This window comes from Acomys russatus, chromosome 28 (genome assembly GCF_903995435.1).
Source record: "Acomys russatus chromosome 28, mAcoRus1.1, whole genome shotgun sequence".
In the NCBI taxonomy this organism is placed as follows: Eukaryota; Metazoa; Chordata; class Mammalia; order Rodentia; family Muridae; genus Acomys; species Acomys russatus.
Window position 1 is genome coordinate 22930060 of NC_067164.1, and position 24101 is coordinate 22954160.

Genomic DNA, 24101 nt, shown 5'->3' on the forward strand with positions numbered 1-24101 from the left:
TGGCTGCAGTTTACTTTCCAGGAATTTGTAACCTGAAGAAGTTTGCCCTTGGCAAGGCTATACTAACTTTTCTACCTATCCAAATTTGCACAAAGTAAATGTCAAATAGCAGTTAATATAAAAAGTATAGTACTTACTGCTATAATCACCATATCCATAGTAGTTGTTGTAACCAGTGTAGTCATATCCTCCATAACCACCGTAACCTTGGCTGTTATATCCATAGTTGCCATAGCCTTGATTCCAATAGTTACTATATCCCTGGTTCCAGTTTTGACTGGGGCCTGCAGCACATTAATAGGTTCACTAAAGTCAGATCAGCAAAGATCTTTACTTCAGGGTAAGTAAAAGCAGAAAAGCTTAAGATAGAGTCAACTTAGGCTATAGCTTACCACCACCTCTTCCACGAGCTCTTCCCGCAAACCCTCCTCTAGATCCCCACTGCTGTTGTTGCTGATACTGTTCCTTCGACATGGCTACTTTTATTTCACACTAAGGGAAGGGAAAACAAAAAACAAAAAAAAAACCAATTATTACATTGACTCAGGAAAACAAAGTTACTCACAAGTTTGTAATCAGAATTGGCAACACTGTTTAAATCTGCTTGCTGTTAACCCTTCCCTCCACGTGCTTGCTGGAGATCTAGTACTTTTTCTGTTAGGTCCTAAGAAAGTATTTTAATGCTGGTGCTGACACACACCTTTAACCCTAGCACTGGAAAGGCAAAGCAGGTGGATCTCCTGAGTTCAAGGCTACCCCTGGTCTACAGAGCGAGTTCCAGGACAGCCAGGACTATACAGAGAAACCCTGTCTCAAAACAAAACAAAGAAATAATAAAAGTCTATTTTAACAAGCAAATCCCCGCTGCTCGGCAATGAAAGTGAAAAGCTCACCAGTGACTCAGCAAGTATAAAGCGACTAAGACCCTAATATAAGCAAGCAAGCAACCCAGATCCTACAGCAAAACATTGTATTACAACAATAGATTTCCTAAGCGACTCAGCAGATATTTTAACTTACTTTACTAAGACCAACATTATGGTATTTCTTTTCCATTATCTTCTTCACTGGTTCCTCTTCCTTAAAGGTAATAAAACAGAACCCACGCCTTTTATTGGTCTTGTTGTCCATAGGCAGCTCTATGGATTCCACCTGATATTTAAAAAGAAAGACAAGGTATTCTAGTTTGTGTTCTAATGTTATTAGTAACAAGTTTCCACAGTAGGGGAAGGGAGGCACAAAGAAAACACATTTAACCCTCAAGCTCTATTCCGCTGTCTCTCCCCATTTTTCTAGTCTTTTCAATTAGAATCTCCAAACTCCCTAAGGCCTCACACACCTAATCACAAAATCAATCTTCAGTATTTACCAATATTTCTACCTAACTCAAGAGTCACAAACCCAGAGTCCACAAAGATCGACGAGACAACAGTCATTTTAGAAGAAACAAGGCAGACTCTGCATTTGAAAATAAAAATGTGATCTGGCAACAATACTGCAAACTGGCAAACTTGTAGTTAACTCCAGGTAGAAGCTACAATTCCAATCTTACTGCTCCTATACAAAAAGACAGCTTGTTCTTACAATTACATAAGAAAAAAAAAAATCTATATCCAGGTTTTTGTGTATAATATTTATTGGCATTAGGCATTCCATTTCTAAGTGATAGCATGCATGTATTCCTTTTTTTGTTGGTGTATGTGTGTGTTTGGAGACAGGGTTTCTCTGTGTAGCCTTAGCTGTCCTGGGCTCACTTTGTAGACCAGGCTGGCCTCGAACTCACAGTGATCCACCTGCCTCTGCCTCCCGAGCCACCAAGCCTGCCTCAGCCTGTATTCAAGTCAAGAAATGCCACCATGCAATCCTTGGAGACCACGGCCCAAAATACCTCAGGTTAAGTTTAGTTATTAATTTATGAAAGGGAACTGGTAGGTCTCATTAAGCTGGCACTTACACATATTTAAATTGGTAACCTACTATACTATTCTGATCTTATTACGTCCTATTCTTAAGTGTTTCCTTCTATATTTCAGGTAACTCAATCATGACTTCCTCCTCATATTGCCTATACTTTTCCTCCCTGTACTAATTTTGATTAAACTGCTGTCCAATTCAGACATAACGGGTGACTCCTGTAGTCTATGTAGGACAGAGGTAGAAGATGACAATTTCAGTTTACAGAGAAAAAGAAAAAGCTCAAAGACAGCCTGGATTACCTAGCAAGACTCTTCTTTGGGGTTGGAGATGGGGTTGTCTATTCCACCTATATATCTAATACTTGAAACACACAGATGCTCAACAAGAAAAATGTTACCTAGTCTTCAGATCTGCTCATAACAATATCATTATCAAAAATATTTTGCAACTCTGAAAAAATACCAATGGCCAGGTGCACTTAATGTACAATCACACACTAATTTTGACATAAACTGGATCAAAACACAACATACCTCACCAAAACCACCAAAGTACTCTCTTATTTTCTCTTCGGGTGTATCTGGAGAAAGGCCACCAACAAAAATTTTTTTGACAGGCTCTTTTGTTTTCATGGCTTTGGCCCTTTTAGGATCAATGACTTTCCCATTCAATTTATGTTCTTTCTGATCCATGACCTAAAGAAATTAAGTGTTTCACTTTAAAATGTAAAGCTTAACTTATGTTTAGAAATAAATTACTTAAAAATAATTTACACAATGCACCTAATGCCAACATTAGGTTAACTGGCTTAAGATTAACTGTCAGCTAATACAGACTAGTGCCCAAGGATAAAAATCACTGAGAACTGATGGAGGGGAAGTACCACAGCAACTGAGCTGACTACTAGGTAACCATCACCTTTAACTGATAACAACATCCCTACTTCCCCTCAGCCCAGAACCAAAATAATTTCTTAATCCAAAGTAAATCATTATGCATATAATTGCCTACTCTAGTCTGAGAATCATGGGTAGGAAAACTGCTTGCCTAACAGAACTGTGAGGAAGGCACTTTCTGCCAGCTTGTCATACTGTGTCTTTGTTTTGTTTTTCTAGACAGGATTTCTCTGTACAGCCTTGGCTGTCCTCCAACTCAGAGATCCACCTGCCTCTGCCTCCCTAGTGCTGAGATTAAAGGTGTGCACCACCACTGCCCAGCCATACTGTATCTTTTTAAATTAGATTTAAAAAATCCTCCTCTACCCTCTTGGAGGGGTCTGCTAGGACTAAACACAGACCATATACATACTAAGCATGAACTAGCCCCAGCCAAGTCTCAAGTCTTTTTAAAGTTCCTTTTAGTTTAAAAAGGCTGATACATGGAAAGCAGTCAGTAAATAATCTGTGATTCTGCCTCTCCTTTCAAATAACATAGAGAAAGAACAGGGTGTGCTAGTAGTGCACCTCCGCTGTCCTAGCACCTGGAAGGCAGAGGCAAGCAGTCAAAGATAATCCTCAGCTACCTGTGCAAGCTTGAGACCAGCCCAAGCTACTTGGAACCTTGTTTCACACAACAAAAACAGGTGAGAAATGTATCTCTTCTTTCTTATAAAAGGGGACCAAATATATCTCTTCTTTCTTATAAAAGGGGACCCACAAGTAACACAAGTTTATTGTATCAAACTCTCCATGTTTCATTAATCAGAATATATGTAACACACTACCTTATCTACACTCTCCGACTCTTTAAATAGCACAAAGCCAAAACCCCTTGATCGCCCTGTGATAGGATCTAACTTCAGAGTGCAGTCTACAACTTCACCAAATTTGGAAAAGTAGTCCTTCAGATCTTTCTTTGTAGTGTCCCAGCTAAGGCCTCCTATAAACATTTTCCTGTAAAGACAAAAAGCAGTATTAAAATGCTAAGAAAAATAAACTTTGCCTTACATTATTCACATCAGTAGCACACCTTTTTCAAACTGCATTTTTTTAGTACAATAAATTGTTATTCTTACAGACACATATAAAAACCCTACTGTTTAAAGTCTCACTTAGCACTGTTCCTTCTGATAAAAACAATAATGAGCAAGAGGAGACTGGAGAGATGGCTCAGAGGTTAAGAACACTGTCTGAGCTTCCAAAGGTCCTGAGTTCAATTCCCAGCAACCACATGGTGGCTCATAACCATCTGTGATAAGATCTGGTGCCCTCTTTTGGTGTATAGGTGCATGCAGGCAGAATACTGTATAATAACAAATAAATCTTTTTAAAAAATACTGAGCCAGAAACAATTTGCTGATATATATTTGCATGCCAAATAAAAGCATTAGGGTTTTTTTTCACAGATAAAATCTTAGCTTCTAAAGTCTATTAAATCCTCATTGCCCCCAGAATCCTGTCTATGCTGAAACTTCTTTTCTACTTTTAATAGCTTTCCCATTTGCAGAACTCTTAGCACATAAAATGGAAAAATTGCTAAGTCCTCTAATCTGTGATCTAGCCCTTTTCATGTGTAGGAGTCCTTACAAAAGGACCAAAGTTAGTCATATAAACGGAATGGCAAAAATAATTACCCACCACATCACATCTCACTTAGATCATTTACTGACAGTAGAACCTGAGTTAACAAGTAATAACTGTTTAGGCCTGTAACATGTTAAGTGCAAAACACCCAAGAAAAGACCATCTATAGCCAGGCGTGGTGGCACAGGCCTTTAATCCCAGCACTCGGGAGGCAGAGGCAGGTAGATCTCTGTGAGTTCGAGGCCAGCCTGGTCTACAAAGTGAGTCCAGGACAGCCAAGGTTACACAGAGAAACCCTGTCTCGAAAAACAAAACAAGAAAAGACCATCTATAAGAGCAAATTATGTCTCAACAGCCAAGAGTTCTGGCAGTAGCTGTGATTATTTCTCTATCTGCTTGTTTTATCAATAAGCTAATAGTAGCAATAAAAGCAAGACTGTACCTTTTACCCTTTAAAAAAGTCAAACTGGAAACTTAGTAGTAAATTATTATAATTAGTCATAAAAGGGCTAAAAATTTTACTACCAAGATAAAATCATGCTTGTTTGGGGGGAGAGGGGGGTCATGAAAAGAGATGATGAGGGGAAGATGAGGCAGCAACCGTCAGCTCTGGAAAGAAAGCATCTCCATGTCACAGGCTTTTAACAACGGCCACTACAGCCCACTGGGAAGGTAGGCTGCTCCTTATCTTCACCTCTGCTGTGTCTGCTTAGCTGTAGTGCTACGCATTCTTACTGCCAAGTTTAACTTGATACTGACAACAAAGCCAATTCTGAGTACAAACTCTTACTTCAGGTAGCATGTTGAGTTTTCCATTTAAATTTAACCTAGAACATATTATAAAGCAGGCCCCAATTTTCAAGACTTCCTCAAAGTGTATAGTCCTAAAGACTTATAACCATACAGTAATGTTATAATCAAATGAATATAACCAAAACTCACATGTTCATTTTAAGTGTCTGCTTATTGCCAATTCAATGAAAAGCTTAAGACTTCTCAATACACATCTTTCAATTGAATAACGCAACTCCCAAAATACAACTCTTATTTAAATAACCACTACTATAAATAGCATTTTTTAAACTACAGGTCCAAAATACTACTTTCATGAATGAAAACTCATTACCAACATTCACCCTTTTAAGGTTAGATAGATTCTAGGTTTTTGGTTTTTTGTTTGTTTGTTTGTTTTTTGTTTTAAAAGAAGACACTGACTACCAAAGCAATGGCCTCTTGCTTAGGTATCCATTAACAGCAAATTCGGCTGAGATTTAACTACCTGATCACCATCTGTGATTACAGAAATTTCCCACTGCTGAATAATTTAAAATTATTTCAGTCTAAAGAAAATTATAATAAAAAATAGTATAGAAGGGTAAACTGGAAGAATAGAAAATTTCTGTCTTGACAAGTATCAAGACAGAATTCATTTTTACTTCATAAAAGCAATGTATAGGGAAAATGTCCTCAATTTAAAATTGTTATATATACGTCCTAAAAATAAAAATAGCAACATAACACATAGAATGAGGTATCTACTATTTTCAAGCCATGTAACTGCTTTTTAGATAGGAAGTTAAATTATCAACTGACCCAATAAAGTGCTCTTAAAAAAACAAAAGCTTTCCCACCCTCAACAGAGCTGAAAATGTTCACTGCAAACACCCTTCTGTTAACAAATAAGCCTTTTATCCGGAATAATATTTCGGTCAACTGTCACTTTTACATATTGCATAGTATTACACTGTTCTTCAAGTACTGCTTGCGCTGCCTAATCCCGTTTTTAATCTGTAACTTTTTTGAACCAAATGTTTTAAGACTGTTTCTGACAGGGTCTTATACTACAGCTCAAGAGTGCCTCATATTGGTGGCAATTCTCCAACCTCCACCTGTAGTGGAGCTGCCACAACTGGCTTCAAGGAATGATATATTCTTCTACAAACTATACTCCTGGCCTTCAGTTCAACAGTCATGATTTATGGTTATGTTCCTTCTCTCTGAATATAGTTACTTAACTAGTACATTAGGTGCATTTGAGTTGCTTAGCTTTTAAAACACATTTTCTTTAAGTTTTGCCAGCAATTCAATTCACCAACAAGCAACTAACTACTTGTTAATGAGCCAGGTACCAAGTTTTCCAAATCCTGTGGGAAGCACAACAGCTTCTGAGCTAGAGCCTATGACAAATTTATCAGTGTTTTGGTATCACAAAAGCACTCTGGATTTTTTTTTCTGCTTTAAGAAAAGCTAAAGGGAGGGTGGAGAGATGGCTCAGAGGTTTAGAGCACTGACTGCTTTCCAAACGTCCTGAGTTCAATTCCCAGCAACCAAATGTTGGCTCACAACCATCTATAAGATCCAGTGCCCTCTTTGGGCCTGCGGGTATGTGCAGGCAGAATATTATATACATAATAAATTAATAAATCTTTTAAAAAAAAGATAAGATAAAAAGATAAACAGAAAATACATTATTAAAAAAAACAACACTGTATTTTACCTTTACTGAACAGGAAGTATGAAATCCACCCCATTTTTATTCTGTAAGGAAGGCAAGGTTTAACTATACAGTGGGAGAATGTCTGCTAACCTTTATGAACAGAAGCATGAACTTCCTTATTCTGAGATCACTTAAGAGTAAGTAACACTAGCTTGGACTACTTTATACAGCCATATTTTGTGTAAAGCAAAGTACCTACTGTCTGTCCAATATAAAGCCTTACACGAGAGGTTTATTTTCAAGTTGCTATTCACCCCTGCAGAGATGTAAACACTTTTTAGTAATTCAAAAGAACTTTGAAATTTCTCAGCCATTTAAAATTATCAAGAGAACCAGGCATGAAGAGGGACATGGTGGTGCACACCTGTAATCCCAGCACTTGGGAGGCAGAGGCAGGGGGGATCTGAGTTCAAGGCCAGCCTAGACAACAATACCAAGTGAGTTCAGGACAGCCAGGGTTACAAAGAGAAATCCTGTCTTAAAAACAAAAAAAAACTATCAAAAGAACTGTTCAAGAAAAAACAAACAAAATGATTCCAATGCTGCAATATAAATTTAAATGTGATCCTTAGTTGTAGGTGAACCAATAATTGCAACTAAAGAATTTAATCTACAGTGGTCATCTGTCCCTCCCTACTCCATGTATGAAGTCTCATATAATACTGCTTGGCCTCAAATTTGTGGCAATCTTTGTGCCTCAACCTCCCCAGTGCTGAGTACTGGAGCAATATATGTGCATCACCATACCTAACTAACTTATTAAGCAAACAAATATAAGCAAAGTATTTCAGTGGCCAGAAGAAAATACAAAAGTCCATTTAAAACAGCTACTCAATACTGTGTTTTCATAGCTATGTGTGTCAAGCATAGTTACACGACACAGGACAGAAGACTGCCCCGCTCTCAATGGTCACTCAGGTAGACCTTTGTAGAACATTTTATTGATTTTTTTTCTACAAGGCTAGAGACAGTGAATCATCTGCCTGGTTTTATATGCTAGTTCCACCACCTACTAACTATACAGTCCTAAAGGGGATAGAGTGATAATTTTCAAAATGTTAACATTATCTGCAGTCACTAATCAAAATGGCCTTAACATAATTTAAAGGAATAATGTATTTTAATTCAATTAAAGTTATCTTTAAAGGCAAAACACAATCTAAACATAACTTAAAATTTCATTAACATGCTTCCGTCTTCAAATGGAAAGGCTTCATAAATTTAAACACTTTTAAAAAAGTTTTACGTAAGAACTGGGCGTAGTACATGTCTATAATCCCAGTGCTCTGGAGGCAGAGGCAGGCAGATCTCTGTGACAAGGCCAGCCTGGTCTACAAAGTTAGTTCAGGACAGCAAAGGCTACAACAAAAAAATCCTGTCTCAAAAAAACCTAAAGAAGTTTAAATATAATCATGTATGTTCAATCCTCGAATTTTAAAATACCGTAGAAAACATTTAAATACCTATAGGTTAAAACACATGGCCTAAAAATAATACTTCTCTTTTTTTAAAAAAGGGCTATTGTGTATGGTTTTCTACACGTGTTTTTGAGAGCTGTGTACATGTACAACTGCAGGTGCACCTGGAGCTGGGGCACAGGTGGTGTGACCTACCTGACTCTGATCCTGATAGAATGAATGTAGCTTCTAAAGTCCTCTCAGTAACAACTCTATCCTACATACGCCAGTATTTTTGAGTAAGTACGGCATGCAAAGCAATACCTAACAAGCAGTGAGGGCTGACAGAAAGCCCCTGAATAAATCCTAATTAGCAGGGTATGGTGGTCCATGACTATAATCCTAGCACCTAGAAAACTGGAGCAGGAGGATCAATAGCCTGAGCTATTGTTTGATTCTATCTTAAAAAAAAAAGCCAGGCAGTGGTGGTACACGCCTTTAATCCCAGCACTCGGGAGGCAGAGGCAGGCGGACTGTTCCAAGTTCAAGGCCAGTCTGGTCTACAAAGCGAGCCCAGGACAGCCAAGGATACACAGAGAAACCCTCTCTCGAAAAACCAAAAAATAAAAAATAAAAATAAATAAATAAATATTTTATTTAATTTTAATTTATCTGTGTTGGTATGAGGGTGTCAGACCTTGGAGTTACAGACAGTTGTGAGCTGCCATGTGGGTGCTGGGAATTGAACCCGGGTCCTTTGGAAGAGCAGGCTCTTAACCACTGAGCCATCTCTCCAGCCCCAATAAATAAATTTTTAAAACACCCCTTTCTTCTCCCCAATACATAAAACTAATTTTCTCCAGACAATGGTGATCACTAGGTTTAACACTTAACACTCAATACTATATACTGTATTTAAGATGCTTTCTATACCAAGTCTTTACTCTAACCCCCAATTTTGAGATAAAATGTTTAAACACTTCCAACAACACATTACCTTACATAAACAAACTCATAGCGAGCGTTAGCGTGATACATGTTTTTAGCCGTGACCGCCTACTCATTAATACCCTTTATAATAAAGTTATCCAAGCACACTTATTTACATAACTCTTCTGGTACTCCATCAATAAAGCTCAATTTTCAAAATGCTACAATAAACTCCAATAAAATCTCGCTGGCATGCATTAATGAGCATTTTCTTTAGAAATTCTGAGTTACTTCTAAGAATAAGGCCATTACTTTTTAATACTGGAGAACTATGACTTGGTAGGGAGTGACTTTACAAGCAACATAAAAACTAACCTTGGAAATAACCTGACAAATTTTGACAGTAGTATCTGATGTGGTTTATGACACTTGAGAACCAATTTCTCTCTCTCTCTCTCTTTTTTTTTTTTTTTTTGTTTTTGTTTTTTTTTTTTTTTTTGTTTTTGGACACAGGGTCTCTCTGTGTCGCCTTGGCTGTCCTAGACTCACTTTGTAGACCAGGCTGGCCTCGAACTCACAGCGATCCACCTGCCTCTGCCTTCCAAGTGCTGGGATTAAAGGCGTATGCCACCCTGCCTGGCCCTGAAAACCACTTTTTAACTATTTAAAACTGTATTAAGTTTAGCTAGTCAAAAAAACTTTAATCAGAAAAATCTATATCCCAATATTATCTGCCCATTATTAAACAGGCAATTCCTCCCCTAAGTTTTCTATATTATGCTTTCTAAAGCTAAGTGTGAAAAAGAATCCTATTATTCAAGACTAAACATAAAAAGAGCAAACATTCAAAGCAAGATTTTAAATTCCTTTACATTAAATCTCAACACTTCAAAAAGAATCCAAATCAACCATCATTTAAAAAGATGACTAGATTGAAAACATCTTTCCAGCACTCAGGAGACAGAACAGAAGGATGGATGGGCGTTCGAGGCCAGTTGGTAACTTCCAAGCCAACAAGGGCTAGAGTAAGATCCTGTATGAAAAATGTAAAGAAAAAGGAAGAAAGGAAGGCAGGCAGACATAACATCTAATAAATTAAACACGACAGCTTTTAAAAATAAACCTTAAGCGCATGCCTGTAATCCCAGCACTCAGGGAGGCAGAGGCAAGTGGCTTACTATTGAGTTTGAGGCCAGCCTGATCTACAAAGTGAGTCCAGGAGAACAGGACTATTACACATAGAAACCCTGTCTCAAGAAAACAATGAATGAATGAGTGAGTGAGTGAATGAATGAATGAATGAATGAGACTTAACTGTTTAACCCAGTATTTCCAACATACATACTGTTTAACTTTCTAAATAAACTCCACCTTTACAAAGTACACTTCCACTTACCTAGAAGTTAAAGACTGGTGTTTCCTTAATCCAGAGGTTAATGTTTCTGTTAACTGAGAGCACTACCTATTCACAATATTAGAAATTATCTATTCGGTATCAGTTTAGATGTCACTAATGAAAACAAAAAACGGATGTTTACCTTTCTTAAACTAGGAATATAGGCTAAGTGTTTCACCACTAAGCTAAATCCCCAACCCCTAACATCTTTCAATGCTTTAAAAAATCTAATCACGGCTGGAGAGATGGCTCAGGGGTTAAGAGCACTGACTGCTCTTCCAGAGGTCATGAGTTCAATTCCTAGCAACCACATGGTGGCTCACAACTATCTACGATGTGATCTGATACTCTTCTGGCCTCCAAGTGTACATGCAGGTAGAACATTGTATACAATAATAAATAAATAATTTTTTTAAAAAATCTAATCACAAGCTAGAGAGATGGTTCAGAGGTTAAGAGCACTGGCTGCTCTTCCAGGGGTCCTAAGTTCAATTCCCAGCAACCACATGGTGGGTCACAACCATCTATAATGTAATCTAATGCCCTTTTCTGGCCTGCAGGTGTTTGTGCAGCCCAGTAATAACAACTCTTTTTTTAAAAATCTAATCACTGTTTAATGTATCAAAAACCTGAAATCATTTCCAAGACATGTTATTTATCAGTTGCCTTTTCAGTGGATCTATCTGCTTGATACATTTCTGTCTCCAAGTGTAAATGAGCACATCTTCTGGTATAGAACCCAACACTTAAAGCTATCACTATGACTACTGGACAATCATGCCAGTATGATGTCTTCTCCCCCACTATAAAATAAATACTCAAGTACAAAGCATGAACATACTAGGTTTAACACTCCAGAAACTAAGATATGCTTACCTTTGTTTACTCCACAGGAGTAAATCACTGGCAGTAGCAACTATTAGGGCATTGGACAAATACACACAGAGATGAAAGCAAGCTGTGTAGTCAGTCTTCCTAAAGTGAGCATTGTTTCCAGGAAATAGATCAGAAAACCAAGTAGAAATGTGTTCTATTACCTAAGACCACACTTACGGAAGTAACAGAAACAAATCCCAGGCTTCCTGCATCCAGTTTAGTGTCCTATTTACTATAATACTGAAGCACAACTATAGTCAAATCAAACTAAGTAGCCAGTTCTTTATCATTGCATTTGCAAGCATGCACATTCCAAGCATAGGGCCCCAAGTGAAACGGGAAAGTCATTACATGTTTATGTTCTCAGACATGGCTTCTAACCTCATCTAAAGACTAAAAGATAACTAGTTATCTTTCCTGATGGCCTTAAATCATAGCAAAGTGGACTTTAGGTACATATGTACGTACATACACACTTACACATACATACATACACACATCTACCAATCTAACCATAGATACGGGATGTCTTACATACTTCAGACTACCCAAGATAAATTACTAAAACTATCTATGCATTTATACAGGTGTCGCTTAAGCTCAAGGAAAACGTCTCCCAAGTTTAAGGTGTTGTCTCAAAAATGAGCACTTGCTGCCGGGCGTAGTGGCCCATGCCTTTAATCCCAGCACTCAGGAGGCAGAGGCAGAGGCAGGTGGATCACACTGAGTTCAAGGCCAGCCTGGTCCACAAAGTGAGTCCAGGACAGCCAAGGATACATAGAGAAACCACATCTCGGGGAAAAAAAAAAAAAAAAAAGAGCACTTGCCAAGAGGAGGCCTGCACATTATTTCCTATCTCTCTGTAGATGACAAAGGGAACCCAGCACTCCTAGATGGGGTATAACGCTGCCCACACTCTTGCGAGGCATTGAGTCTCATCTCCATCATCGACAGGAAAAACACCGACGGCTTCTCCCCTAAATCTGAGGCTTCAGCTTCCACAACATTACCATAGGAAGTGACCAGGGAGACCTATCTACTTACAGTCTTGGCTGTAAATCCAATCTCACTAAATCAAAATCCTAGTAAATCTGGCTTTTGACTACTCTAAAAGTACTATTTTTCAAAGCAATTTTTAAACTGTCCCAGAAACACTGGGGTTTCTATTATACGCTCCACTATTTTAAACAAAAAATGAGACCCTTTTCAAACAGGACAGAACGTTTCTAAGGAGAATCACACTAACGGTTGCAGGACAGTGTCAGACTCTTAACAACTCAATGAAACTGCTGTGCTTCCTATCAACCACATTGCAGAGGTAGGGAGGATGTTTAGAGGAGGGGGTGAGTCATGTATCTAATCTGATAAAACTGACATAGTATTGTTTTCAGTGGTCTTTAAATTTTAAAAACTGTTCCCCATATCTTACAACATAGCATACACATTTCACCAGACACTACCTATCCCCAAAGAACTGCATTGCAGACTACTCACTACAAATCAAAATGAGAAATTCCAACGCAACTTACTACTATATATAAAAACTAACAGGGATCTCAGAGTTGTAGATTTTAAATTAAGTGGCCAGCGGGTCAGGCATGGTGGCGCACACCTTTAATCCCAGCACCCAGGAGGCAGAGGCAGGTGGATCGCTGTGAGTTCAAGGCCCGCCTGGTCTACAAAGTGAGTCCAGGACAGCCAAGGATACACAGGGAAACTCTGTCTCAAAAAACAAAAACAGACAAAGTAAGCGGCCAGCAAAATGACTCAACAGGTAAAGGAACTTGCTGTCATACCTGATGACCAGAGTTCAACCCCCAGGACCCACATTACAGAAATGAGAACAGACGCTTACCAGTTTCCTCTGACTTCCACATAAGCACTGATGCACAAATAAACCTAATATCAAAAATAATTTAAAGGTGAACTCAGAAAGCCAATTTACTATGGTAATGGAGCCACTGTTGCCAAACCCTATTTATCTTGAAACAAGGGTACTCTTCTAAAAATAACTGTTCACTCTCATATTCAAAAAGGCAACCATGTCAAAGAAATTCACCTGTAAAAATATTTTGGCAGGAACAGCGGCATATACCTACAATCTCCAGCACTTGAAGTAGAGATAGGAATATTATTAGGGCAAGGCCAGCCCAGGCATGTAGGAGACCTTGCCTCAAAAACAGTACTTCAGGATGAAACCTCTTTTTAACAGGAACTGCACACAGAAGAGTTTAAGAAATTAACTTTAGGGCTGGAGAGATGGCTCAGAGGTAAAGAGCACTGGCTATTCTTCCAAAGGTCCTGAGTTCAATTCCCAGCAACAACACGGTGGCTCATATCCATCTATAATGAGATCTGGTGCCCTGTTCTGGTGTGCAGGCAGAATACTATATATAAATAATAAATATTTTTTAAAAATTTAACTTTACATGATTTTTAGTCTACTAACCAGTCTCATCTACACTATAGAGACTATATTATTAAACTGACGTGGAAGACAGGAACACATGAGGAACAAAAACACATGCTTAAAGATCTTCAGTGTTTTATTTAGAAAGTTTAGCATCTGCAACAAAATGGAGTTGGGTAAATGGACAATTACCAAATCAAATTAGAGAAGAGGGGAGAATAAGATAGGGGAGACCGCCGGGTGGTGGTCCATACCTTTAATCCCAGCACTTGGGAGGCAGAGACAGGCTGATCTCTGAGTTCTGAGTTCAAGCCCAGCCTGGTCTACAGAGCAAGTTCCAGGGCAGTTAAGGCTACGCAGAGAAACCCTGTCTTGAAAAAAGGAAAGAAAAGAAAAAAGGAAGGAAGGAAGAAAGGATGGAAGGATGGAAGGGAGGATGGATGGATCAATGGATTGATGGATCAATGGATGGATAGATGGGGGAAATCTGGCCACATAGTGGCCAACACACCTGTAGTCCAGGAGACTTGGGAGCCTGAAAAAAGAGACTCCTAAGTCTGGGCAACATAGTGAGGCTGTCTCCAAAACCTTAGAGGGTAAGACTGCCTTCGAAGCACAAATACCTTGAGTAAAACCTACTACTCTTCCATAACATTTACCTAAGTTACCAAATTTTCTCCAAAAGCGGCCCCAGAAAGCTCTACACGTTTTTGCTACTTAAATGAAGGAGCAAAGATAACTCTCTTAAGAGTAAAAACAATGACCTTCAAATCCAAAACATGGTCAATTCAACTTCCTACAAACAACTAAGGTTCAAATAAGTCAAATAAAGTCAGTTTAATTTTAATTTGCGATTATTACTCAACTAACTGTGCCCAGAGGACACCGGAATAAAATATTCATCTAAACATTATTTACTATATCACACTCAGGCCCTAGTCTTAAGTTTTTTTCCATTTTGCTTTTTCTTTTGTCTGTTAATCTACTTTACTTCCAACTTAAAACTAGACAAGCATCAGTAAATGAGAATAGTTAGAAAATAAACCCCATATAAAACTTAAACATATTCCAAAATAATTTAATAGAATATGGTTTGTACAGACATAAGGCAATGTACTGGCTTTCTAACTTCTAATGGTGAAAGACACAATCCCAGGGGAATTAAAATATGATGCTAAGGGCAGAGACTGACATTTTAGGAGAAGAAGTGGGATAAAAGAACACTCAACCTACCAGCCTCCAAAGGGAAGTCATGCAAATGTGAACACATGTCAACCAACTGTAATTAACATTCCAGCCAAATCACACTGAAAATAAAAAATCTGGTAAGAGCTGTAGTGGGAAGCCACATTTGGCCCACCTATGAATACCACATACACGATGATTTAAGTATTTATACTGTCAGTGAAGACATAGGACTTTGCGTAAAGCGCAGTAATACTTAAGGAACTGTCTACTTGACAGACTACTTCAGTATAACATGCAAGACATTTCAACACACAATATTTTTATAAAGTAACCTTTATATTTAGCATTAAGCTTAGAATTTAAACAAAAATATTTCAACCTAATAAAAACTAAATGAAAGTACAGTAACTTTTCTCTTTGCCCATATTTAAAAGAAAAATTACTAATTACATTTAGTTTAGGTTGGCCAAATTGTCAACACATCATGCATTACCACAAACCACGCAATGGCATCATTTTTGCCCACAGATCACTTAGGATCTCTAGAAAGGCTTTATATCCCAGGCACAAGACTCAGCCTACCGTATTAATGTCAGAATCTCCTGGGACTCAATGGGCAACTAAATTACAGAGCCTCTGCATGTTATGACTACTGAAATCTTTATAAGACAGAAATAAAATGTAAAAGTTTTACCATTCTTCCCGCTGTGCCGTCGCTGCTTCAGTGTGTCGTGGGGAGGAGTTTGAATGGCTAGGGAATTAACAACCGGTACAGCAACCAATCAAAATTCTAGTTTTAGTTTTTGACATTGTTAGGGTTAAAAACTAATTCATTTATACTTCAGTTCAACAAAAAAATAACTACAAAGACAGCTAGCTACTTACTAACTTCAAATTTCAGGGGTAATAGAAAGCCTGCCCCAGTTACACAATTAACCATTTTGGTGCCTCTGTCCAAAGAACATAATTCAGAAAGCAAAACCCAAAATGTTAGAAACTTAAATCTTCTAATATTTACCATGTATTCCTTTCTCAAATTAAGCCACATATCATTCAAGATTAGCTCCATTTATTAAATTCTCTTCCCTCCCACCCCTGACCCTCCACTAAGGCCAGCACAACCAGTAGCTGACTAAGCGTCAGCCCGAACTGAGAGTTCTTTAGAAATTATACTCCAAGTACTTCTCTGCTGTCCCAACCTCCTTACAAATCTTATATTCTTAACCACTAATGGAAATCACGGTTTCTAACACCAAGTTAAAATGACACTTTAAACTTCCCACCAAAACTTTCTCGTTATAATTTTAAAAAAAAAAAAAAAAACTGCATACGCACAGCCCCATTATAAAAAGTATCGAAACCGTTAACTCAAGATCAGCAATCTGTAATGGGAACAAGAAAATCTAAAGACCCGGATCGAGCCGTCCCGTCCCCCCCCCCACTTCCTAATCTCCCGTATGACACTCTGCTCCCAAAGGCTGCATTTTAACATATTAAAAGCAACTTTTGGTGGCAATATAAAGGTTACTTCAATTAGAGGAAGCAAGTTAGTATTGAAAAATCCTGAAAAACAAAAATCAATCCATTGAACAACACAGGACTTATTGTAATTTAAAGGGCGAGTGGGCTTCTTTCAACAATAGTGAGAGGGCGAGACGGAGAAGAAACCAAAACAGGCTCCAGGGCACTGAAAAGACGGGAGAGACGTAAAAAAAATTTTAAGTTGCCCAGAATAAGTAAGGAAAGACTACAATCTGCACAAATAGGCAACCCATTATCAGAGGGCGCGAAAAGGGTGCAACAGGGAGAGTAACTTGGCAGAATGGGGGAAGGGCAAGCAGAGGCAGGCAGGAGGTAGAAGAGCCCCTGTCAAGCGCAGGCCCCATCGACCAGGAAGGGCTTAAACGGAGCCCGCGGAGCCGGACCAACCAACGCGCCATCAGACCGGGGGGGTGGGGGGGGGGGCATCGGCAGGCCCAGTCTGTCTATAGCACAAATGCAGGGCCTGTATTGAGAGCGCCGTGGTGACAGCGGACAGAACGAACGAGTCCTAAGGCGAAAAACCACTGGCCTGTGGCCGACGCGGGAGAAAAGAGGTGGACAGCCTACACCTTCCCCAAAGCAAGCGTGTGTAAATAATCGCACCGTCTCGGGGTGGCGGTGAAGCACCCAGCAAACCTCGGTAACCCTGGTAAAAAGCTTTCTGTGCGTTTGCATTTTTAAGCCTAAGACGTTAGAAATCCGGGATAGATTGGGGGGGAGGGGGTGGAGAGTAGCTCCGACAGGCGGGAAAAAATCCTGGCGGCTAAGTCGGTGGGAGGAGACCCGTGGGGAGGGAGGAAAGAGGGCGGGCCGCGGAGTAGCATGGTGACGGCTAAAGGTGGAAACGTGTGATGGGGGAGGGGGGCGAGCAGGCAGGGAAGGAGGAAATGCAGGCCCCGGGGAGCCCGAGGTAGAAGAGGGGCCGACCGAGCAAGCGGCTGCTGCACTCGGGGCCTGCGGGCGAGCAGGCGCGGGAGCGAGGCCTAATGGCGGGGCCGGGGGGGGGGGGGGGAGGGGGCTGGCGAGCGGCTGCCCGGGGCCGCCCCTTACTCACCCTTCATCCTCCTCGTTCTTACTGGCGTCGATCTTCGCCCCCTCTGCCTCGGCGCTGCCACCTTCGGTGCCTCCGGCCGCAGAGCCGCCACCGCCGCCGCCGCTTCCCGCCGCCGCCGCCGATGCCCCCTGCGCCGCCGCCGCCGCCACCATGGCTCCCTCCTGCTCGCCCGCCGGGCCGCCTACCGCCGCCGTTGCCGCCGCCGCCCCGTCCCCTCCGAACTGCTCCTCCGACATAGTGCCTACTGCCTCCTCCTCCTCCGCCGCCGCCGCCGCCGAGACGACACCCGCCGCCGCCCGCGAACCGAAACTAGCAGCAAACTAATCCCCGCCGCCGCTGCCGCCGCCGCGCGCCCGCTCTACCTCGCGAGGCACACAAGACAAGGCGCGCGCGTGGCTGCAAAGGCTCCTGCGCCTCTCTCCGGCCTGCCCCCCTTCGCCTCCCACTCTTCGCGCGGCGCGCACTCTCAACTCTTCCCCCGGCTGCACTAGAAAAGAATAAGTAGCAGCGGCGGCCACTCTCGCCTCCTCCTCGCTTTAATGGCGCCGCCGCGGACCACCTAAAATGGCCGACGGAAGAACGGCGCGTCCCGGTCACGTGACTCCGGAGCGCGCCCTTTGCGCCTCCTCCGCCCCTTCCACCCGCTAGTCCCCACCCCACCCCCTCCCCACGGCCCCGCCCGCCCGCCCGCTCCTTCCCTTTTATACTCGGTCTCACGCTCCTCCGCCGCGCGGCGCGGGCCTTTAAAGGGAACCGGAAGTGGCGTGCTTTAGAGGGTCCGCGCGGGGACCATCGAGAACAAGGAGCGCAGGTTCGAGGGGTCGGCTAGAGAGGCCGCTTCCCTTGGCCCCGCCCTTCCGCGGATTCCTGGAGTCCCCTCGCTAGGCTGGCTGGGGCTGCGGCTGGCTGGAGCCGGCCTCCTCGGAGGAGGAGGGGTGTGGCTCGTCCTCCCCCTCGGCAGATGCCCTCAGGAACACCCCACCCCACCCCCCGGCTCTGGCTCCCGTGGCCTGCGTGGGATGGGACGGCCGGCCACGGGTGTGTACGGGTCGCCGATGCTCCTCCGCCCGCCGTCCCAGCCTGCGGCGGGTGACATTGGAGGTCCCGCCGCGGCGCCGGCTGCTGGCTTAAGGCCGCTGAGGGCGCAGGCTGCCTTTTCTTAGAGTTGCTTTCCAACTCTTAACGCTGTGCTTCCGTTATTAGAAGAGCCTAAAGCCAGCCACGATTCCTTGGAGTTACTGGGGCTTGGGAAGTGTGTTGAAGTCGACGCCAGGGTTTTTTTTTTTTTTTTTTTAATGAGTTTCCAGTCCTTGTATTAAATAGGATATATAAATGTCATGAATCATCTTTACGAGGTTTCTGGTTTTGTGGTGTTGAGGTGGCGATTTTATAAAAAGAAAAATGAAACACCGTTAGGTGTGTGATTCAAATTTTTAAATTATTCGTTAAGAAACCTATCAGAATTCTTACTCAACTGCCTGCAAGACTCTTAAAAGTAAATTGAATACAGATAGATAGATTTTGTTTTGTTTTTGTCAACCACTTGACTGCTTAGTATCCAGTTTCCAAACTGGGTTTGGAAAAGTTTACAAAAGACTGCATAGAGCCCCAAGAGTTCAGCCCTGTTGACTTGGTGCACACTGTAATCCCAGGACTCGGGAGAAAGTAGAGCGGGTTGTTGAGGCCAACCTGGCGTTAACCCCTTCACAAAACATCAAAAAAAAAAAAAAAAAAGTATAAATACATGCGTCCCATGGTGTAGTTAAGTCAGCATATACATAACCCGAAAATCCCAAAGATTAAAACAAAACATGAGTCGCCAGAGTTTGTGTTAACAATACTTACAATGAAAGAACATGCATCAAGTGACGGGAATTTCTTTAAAGTACAATGTTACAAAACCGTATTAAGCAAATCACAGAAAGGCAACGTCAAGACAGCTGAGTAGTAGAAGTGATTCCACATTTGTCTGCACCTTCCAAAATATGCACCGAATACGGTGGCCTTGGACTCAAGTCAAATATTATAGGTAGGCTACAACTACCCAGCCTTTAGATTCAAATGATACACCTTTTAGAAACACTGGCTGTGACGATTTGAATAAGAATGGCCCCCTAGACTCATACATTTGAATGTCTAGTCGCAGTGGCCTGGAACTGTTTGGGAAGGATTTGGAGGTGTGGCTTTGTTGGAGAAGGTGTGTCCTTGGGAGTTTGCTTTGACGTTTCAAAAGACAATGCAGAGCCCAGTGTCTCTCTCTGCCTGCTGCCTGCAGATCAGAACATCAGGCTCTCAGCTACTGCTCTGTATTGCCCTGCCTGCCTGCTTCCCATCGTGATGATAACAGACCGACCCTCCAAAATTGTAAGCAAGGCCCCCAGTTAAAATATTTTTTCTCTTACTGCCTTGGTCATGGTGTCTCCTCACAGTGATAGAACAGTAACTAAGACCTTGAAATTCCCAAAAAGTCTAATCCACAGACAAGTCTGTAGCTTCTGGTATTTGAATGGTACTCAGTTCCTCATACTGTGGCCTAAGTGTCTGCATTGTGTTATTTTCTCTTTTGAGACAGGATCTCTAACCCAGACTGTCCTGGAGCTCATTGTATAGCTTAGTGTGGCCTCTTCAGGAAATCTGGGATTATAAGGATGAGCCACTATTTCCAGACTGTGGCCTTAAAGTCCACATCCTGTGCCATTTCCTCCAACCATATAACTTAAACTTTACCTGCCCGGTAAGCTATCCATCCTTCAAAATCCCAATCCGTGTTATTGTACCTGTGGCATTAGCTGAGTTAATCATCCCTTCACACAGCCCACTACCCTTCTTTATCTCTGCTGGTCTTAATCATAGCCGCCTAGACACCATTAGTTTATGGAGAACAGAAATAAACATTCCTATATATCCTAATTTTGTTATTCACACATATATAGAAAGATACTGTATAAAGGTGGAAAGTATGGAACAAATACTGTGTTGACACAGTAATTGCCCATTGAATTTTTTAAACAGTCAAAATACAGGGTACATCCAATTGGCTAGATTTGAGGTCTTTCAGACAAACTAGATTTTTTTTTTTTTTAACCTAGGGATTTCAAATGGCACTCTGCTCACCTCATTTTATCATTGGCCTAAATACATCTGGGAATTTCTTGATGCATGATCTTTTTGTTTGGTTGGTTGGTTGGTTGGTTTTTTTGTTTGTTGAGACAGGGTTTCTTTACATATTCTTGGCTGTCCTGGACTCACTTTGTGTGTAAACTCTCTTAAGAAGAAAAGGGTTTTTTATTTTTAAAGCTTTATTACTCATTCATACGTACAAATGTAATGTTCATGTAGCTAGAGGTGCTGTATTTGACTTTTCCAAACCACTGGAAAGGAAGCAATATCACCTCCCAGTGTCCAGGCCATCAAAACTTCCATCATTTCAGCGGCCTCTGAGTATGTTTCAGGCAACCCTGGGATGTTGTGTGAGGCTTAGCATGCTGGAGACCCTGGTGTCAGTCAATTCCTAGCACGACCAAAAATCAAAATTGCTTTGATGCTTTGACTGTGTCACTTTCTCCAGGGCAAGATGGCCCAGAGTCAAGAAGAGAGTTGTAATCTTTTCCATCCAGCCGGGTGTGGTGGTACACGCCTTTAACCCCAGCACTCGGGAGGCAGAGGCAGGCAAATTGCTGTGAGTTCGAGGCCAGCCTGGTCTACAAAGTGAGTCCAGTACAGCCAAGGCTACACAGAGAAACCTTGTCTCCAAAAACCAAAAACCAAAACAAAACCAATCAAACAAAAAACAACAACAAAATCTTCTCCATCCAATCTACAGATGGTGTTGGCCAAAGCCTCTGCTTAGATTTTAAGTAGTGATGAACAGGATGAAACAGCAAGAGGAGCCAGCTCGTTGCTACAAAAGACCCACAAGCCCAGCCAGCGGCTTTAATCATGTTAACTAGCACTTACCCAGGCAGACCCATTAATTTGCCTAAAGACTACCCTCAGCAGGACTGAAGCACGGTGTTAAGGGTGGGCTTTGGAGCTGGGAAGATGGCTCAGTGCTTAAGGGCATATGCTACTCTTCCAGAGGACCTGACTTCAGTTCCTAGCGTTCACAAGACGGCTCACAGCCTTCTGTAACTCCAGTCCTAGGGGATCTGACACCCTGTTTTGGCTTCTTCTGGTGTCAGGCACACAGGTGGTACACAGACATACGTGCAGCAAAACTCCCACACACATAAAAGTACAGGCAACTAAGGACTGCTGAGATCAGAGAAATAATCTTGCTCCAGGAAGAGGACACCAGTTGGTTACCTAACACCAAGTGATCAGCCCTGAAAACATGCACATATAAGTAACATACAGACAGAGCAGGTTATATTTATGTACTTACGTATGTGTGTGTGTGTGTGTGTGTGTGTGTGTGTGTGTGTGTGTGTGTATTTAACATTTAAAGAGGCCATACATTTATAAAAGAGCAATGGAGGAGGTATGTAGGAGGCTTTAGAGTGTGGAAACGGAAGGTGGAAATAATATAATTGCATTATAACCTCAAATCATAAAAAAGTTTTAGCTAGTATTGTGAGCCTAGGTGAAGTTACCCGATTCCCAGACAGTAACCCTTCTGTATTAGTTTTAGTAATCAAGAAGTGCTCACTCTATTCAGATAATACAGAAGCTCATTGACTGTGACAGTCAGGGTTTGTTTAGCAGTGAAATCTGCCTACCGTAATCAGTCCTACCTGTGCAACTGAAACATCAGAAGGGTGCCTTTAAACACAACTGGAAAAAGCGTCCAAATGACAAGAAAATCTAGTCATGTCACTGCAAAACTACATCCTAGGTAATGCGTCTACCTTGAGAACCAAAGAGTTCTTGAGTTTCAAACGTCCAGCACTGTTATCTTGCCCACAAATCTGCATCTTCCACCTTCCTTACAGCTCCACCCACTCCTGCACCCCTGCCAAAAACGCCTGTCATTTCAATTTCACTCCACCCATCAATCAATCACCAACTCCTACTTTAAAAATGCATGGGGGGAGGGGGGGAGCTGGAGAGTTGGCTCAGTGGTTAAGAGCACTGTCTGCTCTTCCAAAGGTCCCAGGTTCAATTCCCAGCACCCACATGGCGGCTCACAACTGTCTGTAACTCCAAGATCTGACACCCTCACACCAATGCACGTAAATTAAAAAAAAAATTTTTTAAATGCATGGGGGGGGGGCGGGGCTAAAGAGATGGCTCAGAAGTTAAGAGCACTGCTTGCTCTTTCAAAGGTCCTGAGTTCAATTCCCAGCAACCACATGGTGGCTCACAACCACCTATAATGAGGTCTGGTGCCCTCTTCCGGTGTACATACAGGCAAAACACTATATACTTAATAAATAAATGAATCTTTAAAAAAAAAAAAATGCACCTGGGCCCTTTCCGTCTCCGGCGGCCCTGTAGAAAGGAGCCGCCGACATGTCCGCGCACATGCAGTGGATAATGGTTCGGAACTGCTTCCAGTTTCCTGATCAAGAGGATCAAGCAGGCGCATAGCAGCGAGCCCAATAATCTGAAGGCAGCTCACAACTCCTTCAACCACAGCGGCATGGCTCTCTGCGAGAGTGTGGGAGTGGAGCCCGCAGCCGATGGCAATGGGGTTGTGGTGGTCGTGAAACGCAGATCCGGTCAGCAAAAACCCACTCCTTCTTAGGTGAGGACCACCATCAACAAGAACGCTCGGGCCACCCTCTGCAGCATCAGGCACATGATCCGAAAGAACAGGTACCGCCCTGATCTTCAGATGGCAGCCATCCGTGGTGCCAGTGCCATGCTGCGAAGCCAGAAGCCTGTGGTGGTGAAGAGGAAACGGACCCGCCCCACCAAGAACTCCTGAGCCCCATTTCCCAGAAGCAAATAAAAGAGTCTGCTGACCTTTCAACCAAAAACAAACAAACAAACAAAGCTGTTTGTTTTTATAAGCTGGTGTGCGGATGGGTACCTCTGGCGTCCAGCACTGAGAGGCTGCGGCAGGAGGGCAGCCTTGACTCTGAGGCCAGCCTGGGCTACAGGGTGATATCTTACTTTAAAAATTTTTTAGAAAAAGGGCATGGTGGTGCATGCCTTTTATCCCAGCACTCGGGAGGCAAAGGTGGGTGGATCGCTGTGAATCGAGGCCAGCCTGGTCTACAAAGCGAGTCCAGGACAGCCAAGGCTACACAGAGAAACTCTGTCTCCAAAAAAAAAAAAAGAATGTTTCTTAAATACAGACATAGTTTCTAGCTAGCTTTCCTCACATCAGCCATGTAAGAAGTGGCATGGGGTTTGGAATATAAGTGTCTGAAACAAATAGTGTCCAGTCACTGGACCTGACATTCTAGTGGGCAAGACGAATAACCA

The 24101-nt window shown here is 42.0% G+C and overlaps 1 protein-coding gene and 1 pseudogene across 6 annotated transcripts in view; one reads left to right on the forward strand and one right to left on the reverse strand.

Moving 5' to 3' along the window:
- Positions 1 to 17980, reverse strand: part of Hnrnpd (heterogeneous nuclear ribonucleoprotein D) — a 20560-nt gene extending 2580 nt beyond the window's left edge. For 2 of the 6 annotated variants that reach the window (XR_007833354.1, XM_051170887.1), the window contains exons 1-7: positions 17730 to 17980; positions 15828 to 15884; positions 3641 to 3809; positions 2451 to 2612; positions 1021 to 1152; positions 393 to 492; positions 138 to 284 (exon numbers count right to left, since the gene is read on the reverse strand). Coding sequence is in view for 4 of the 6 variants with exons in the window: in XM_051170887.1 (XP_051026844.1) it covers positions 138 to 284; positions 393 to 492; positions 1021 to 1152; positions 2451 to 2612; positions 3641 to 3809; positions 15828 to 15884; positions 17730 to 17965 (1003 nt within the window). In the remaining 2 variants the exon portion in view is untranslated. The remainder of the gene's footprint in view (positions 1 to 137; positions 285 to 392; positions 493 to 1020; positions 1153 to 2450; positions 2613 to 3640; positions 3810 to 15827; positions 15885 to 17729) is intronic. The other 4 variants (XR_007833355.1, XM_051170889.1, XM_051170888.1 and 1 more) reach the window with 3 other exon arrangements.
- A 5200-nt stretch (positions 17981 to 23180) lies between these two features.
- Positions 23181 to 23605, forward strand: LOC127210970 (60S ribosomal protein L28-like; annotated as a pseudogene).
- Positions 23606 to 24101: the final 496 nt, after the last annotated feature.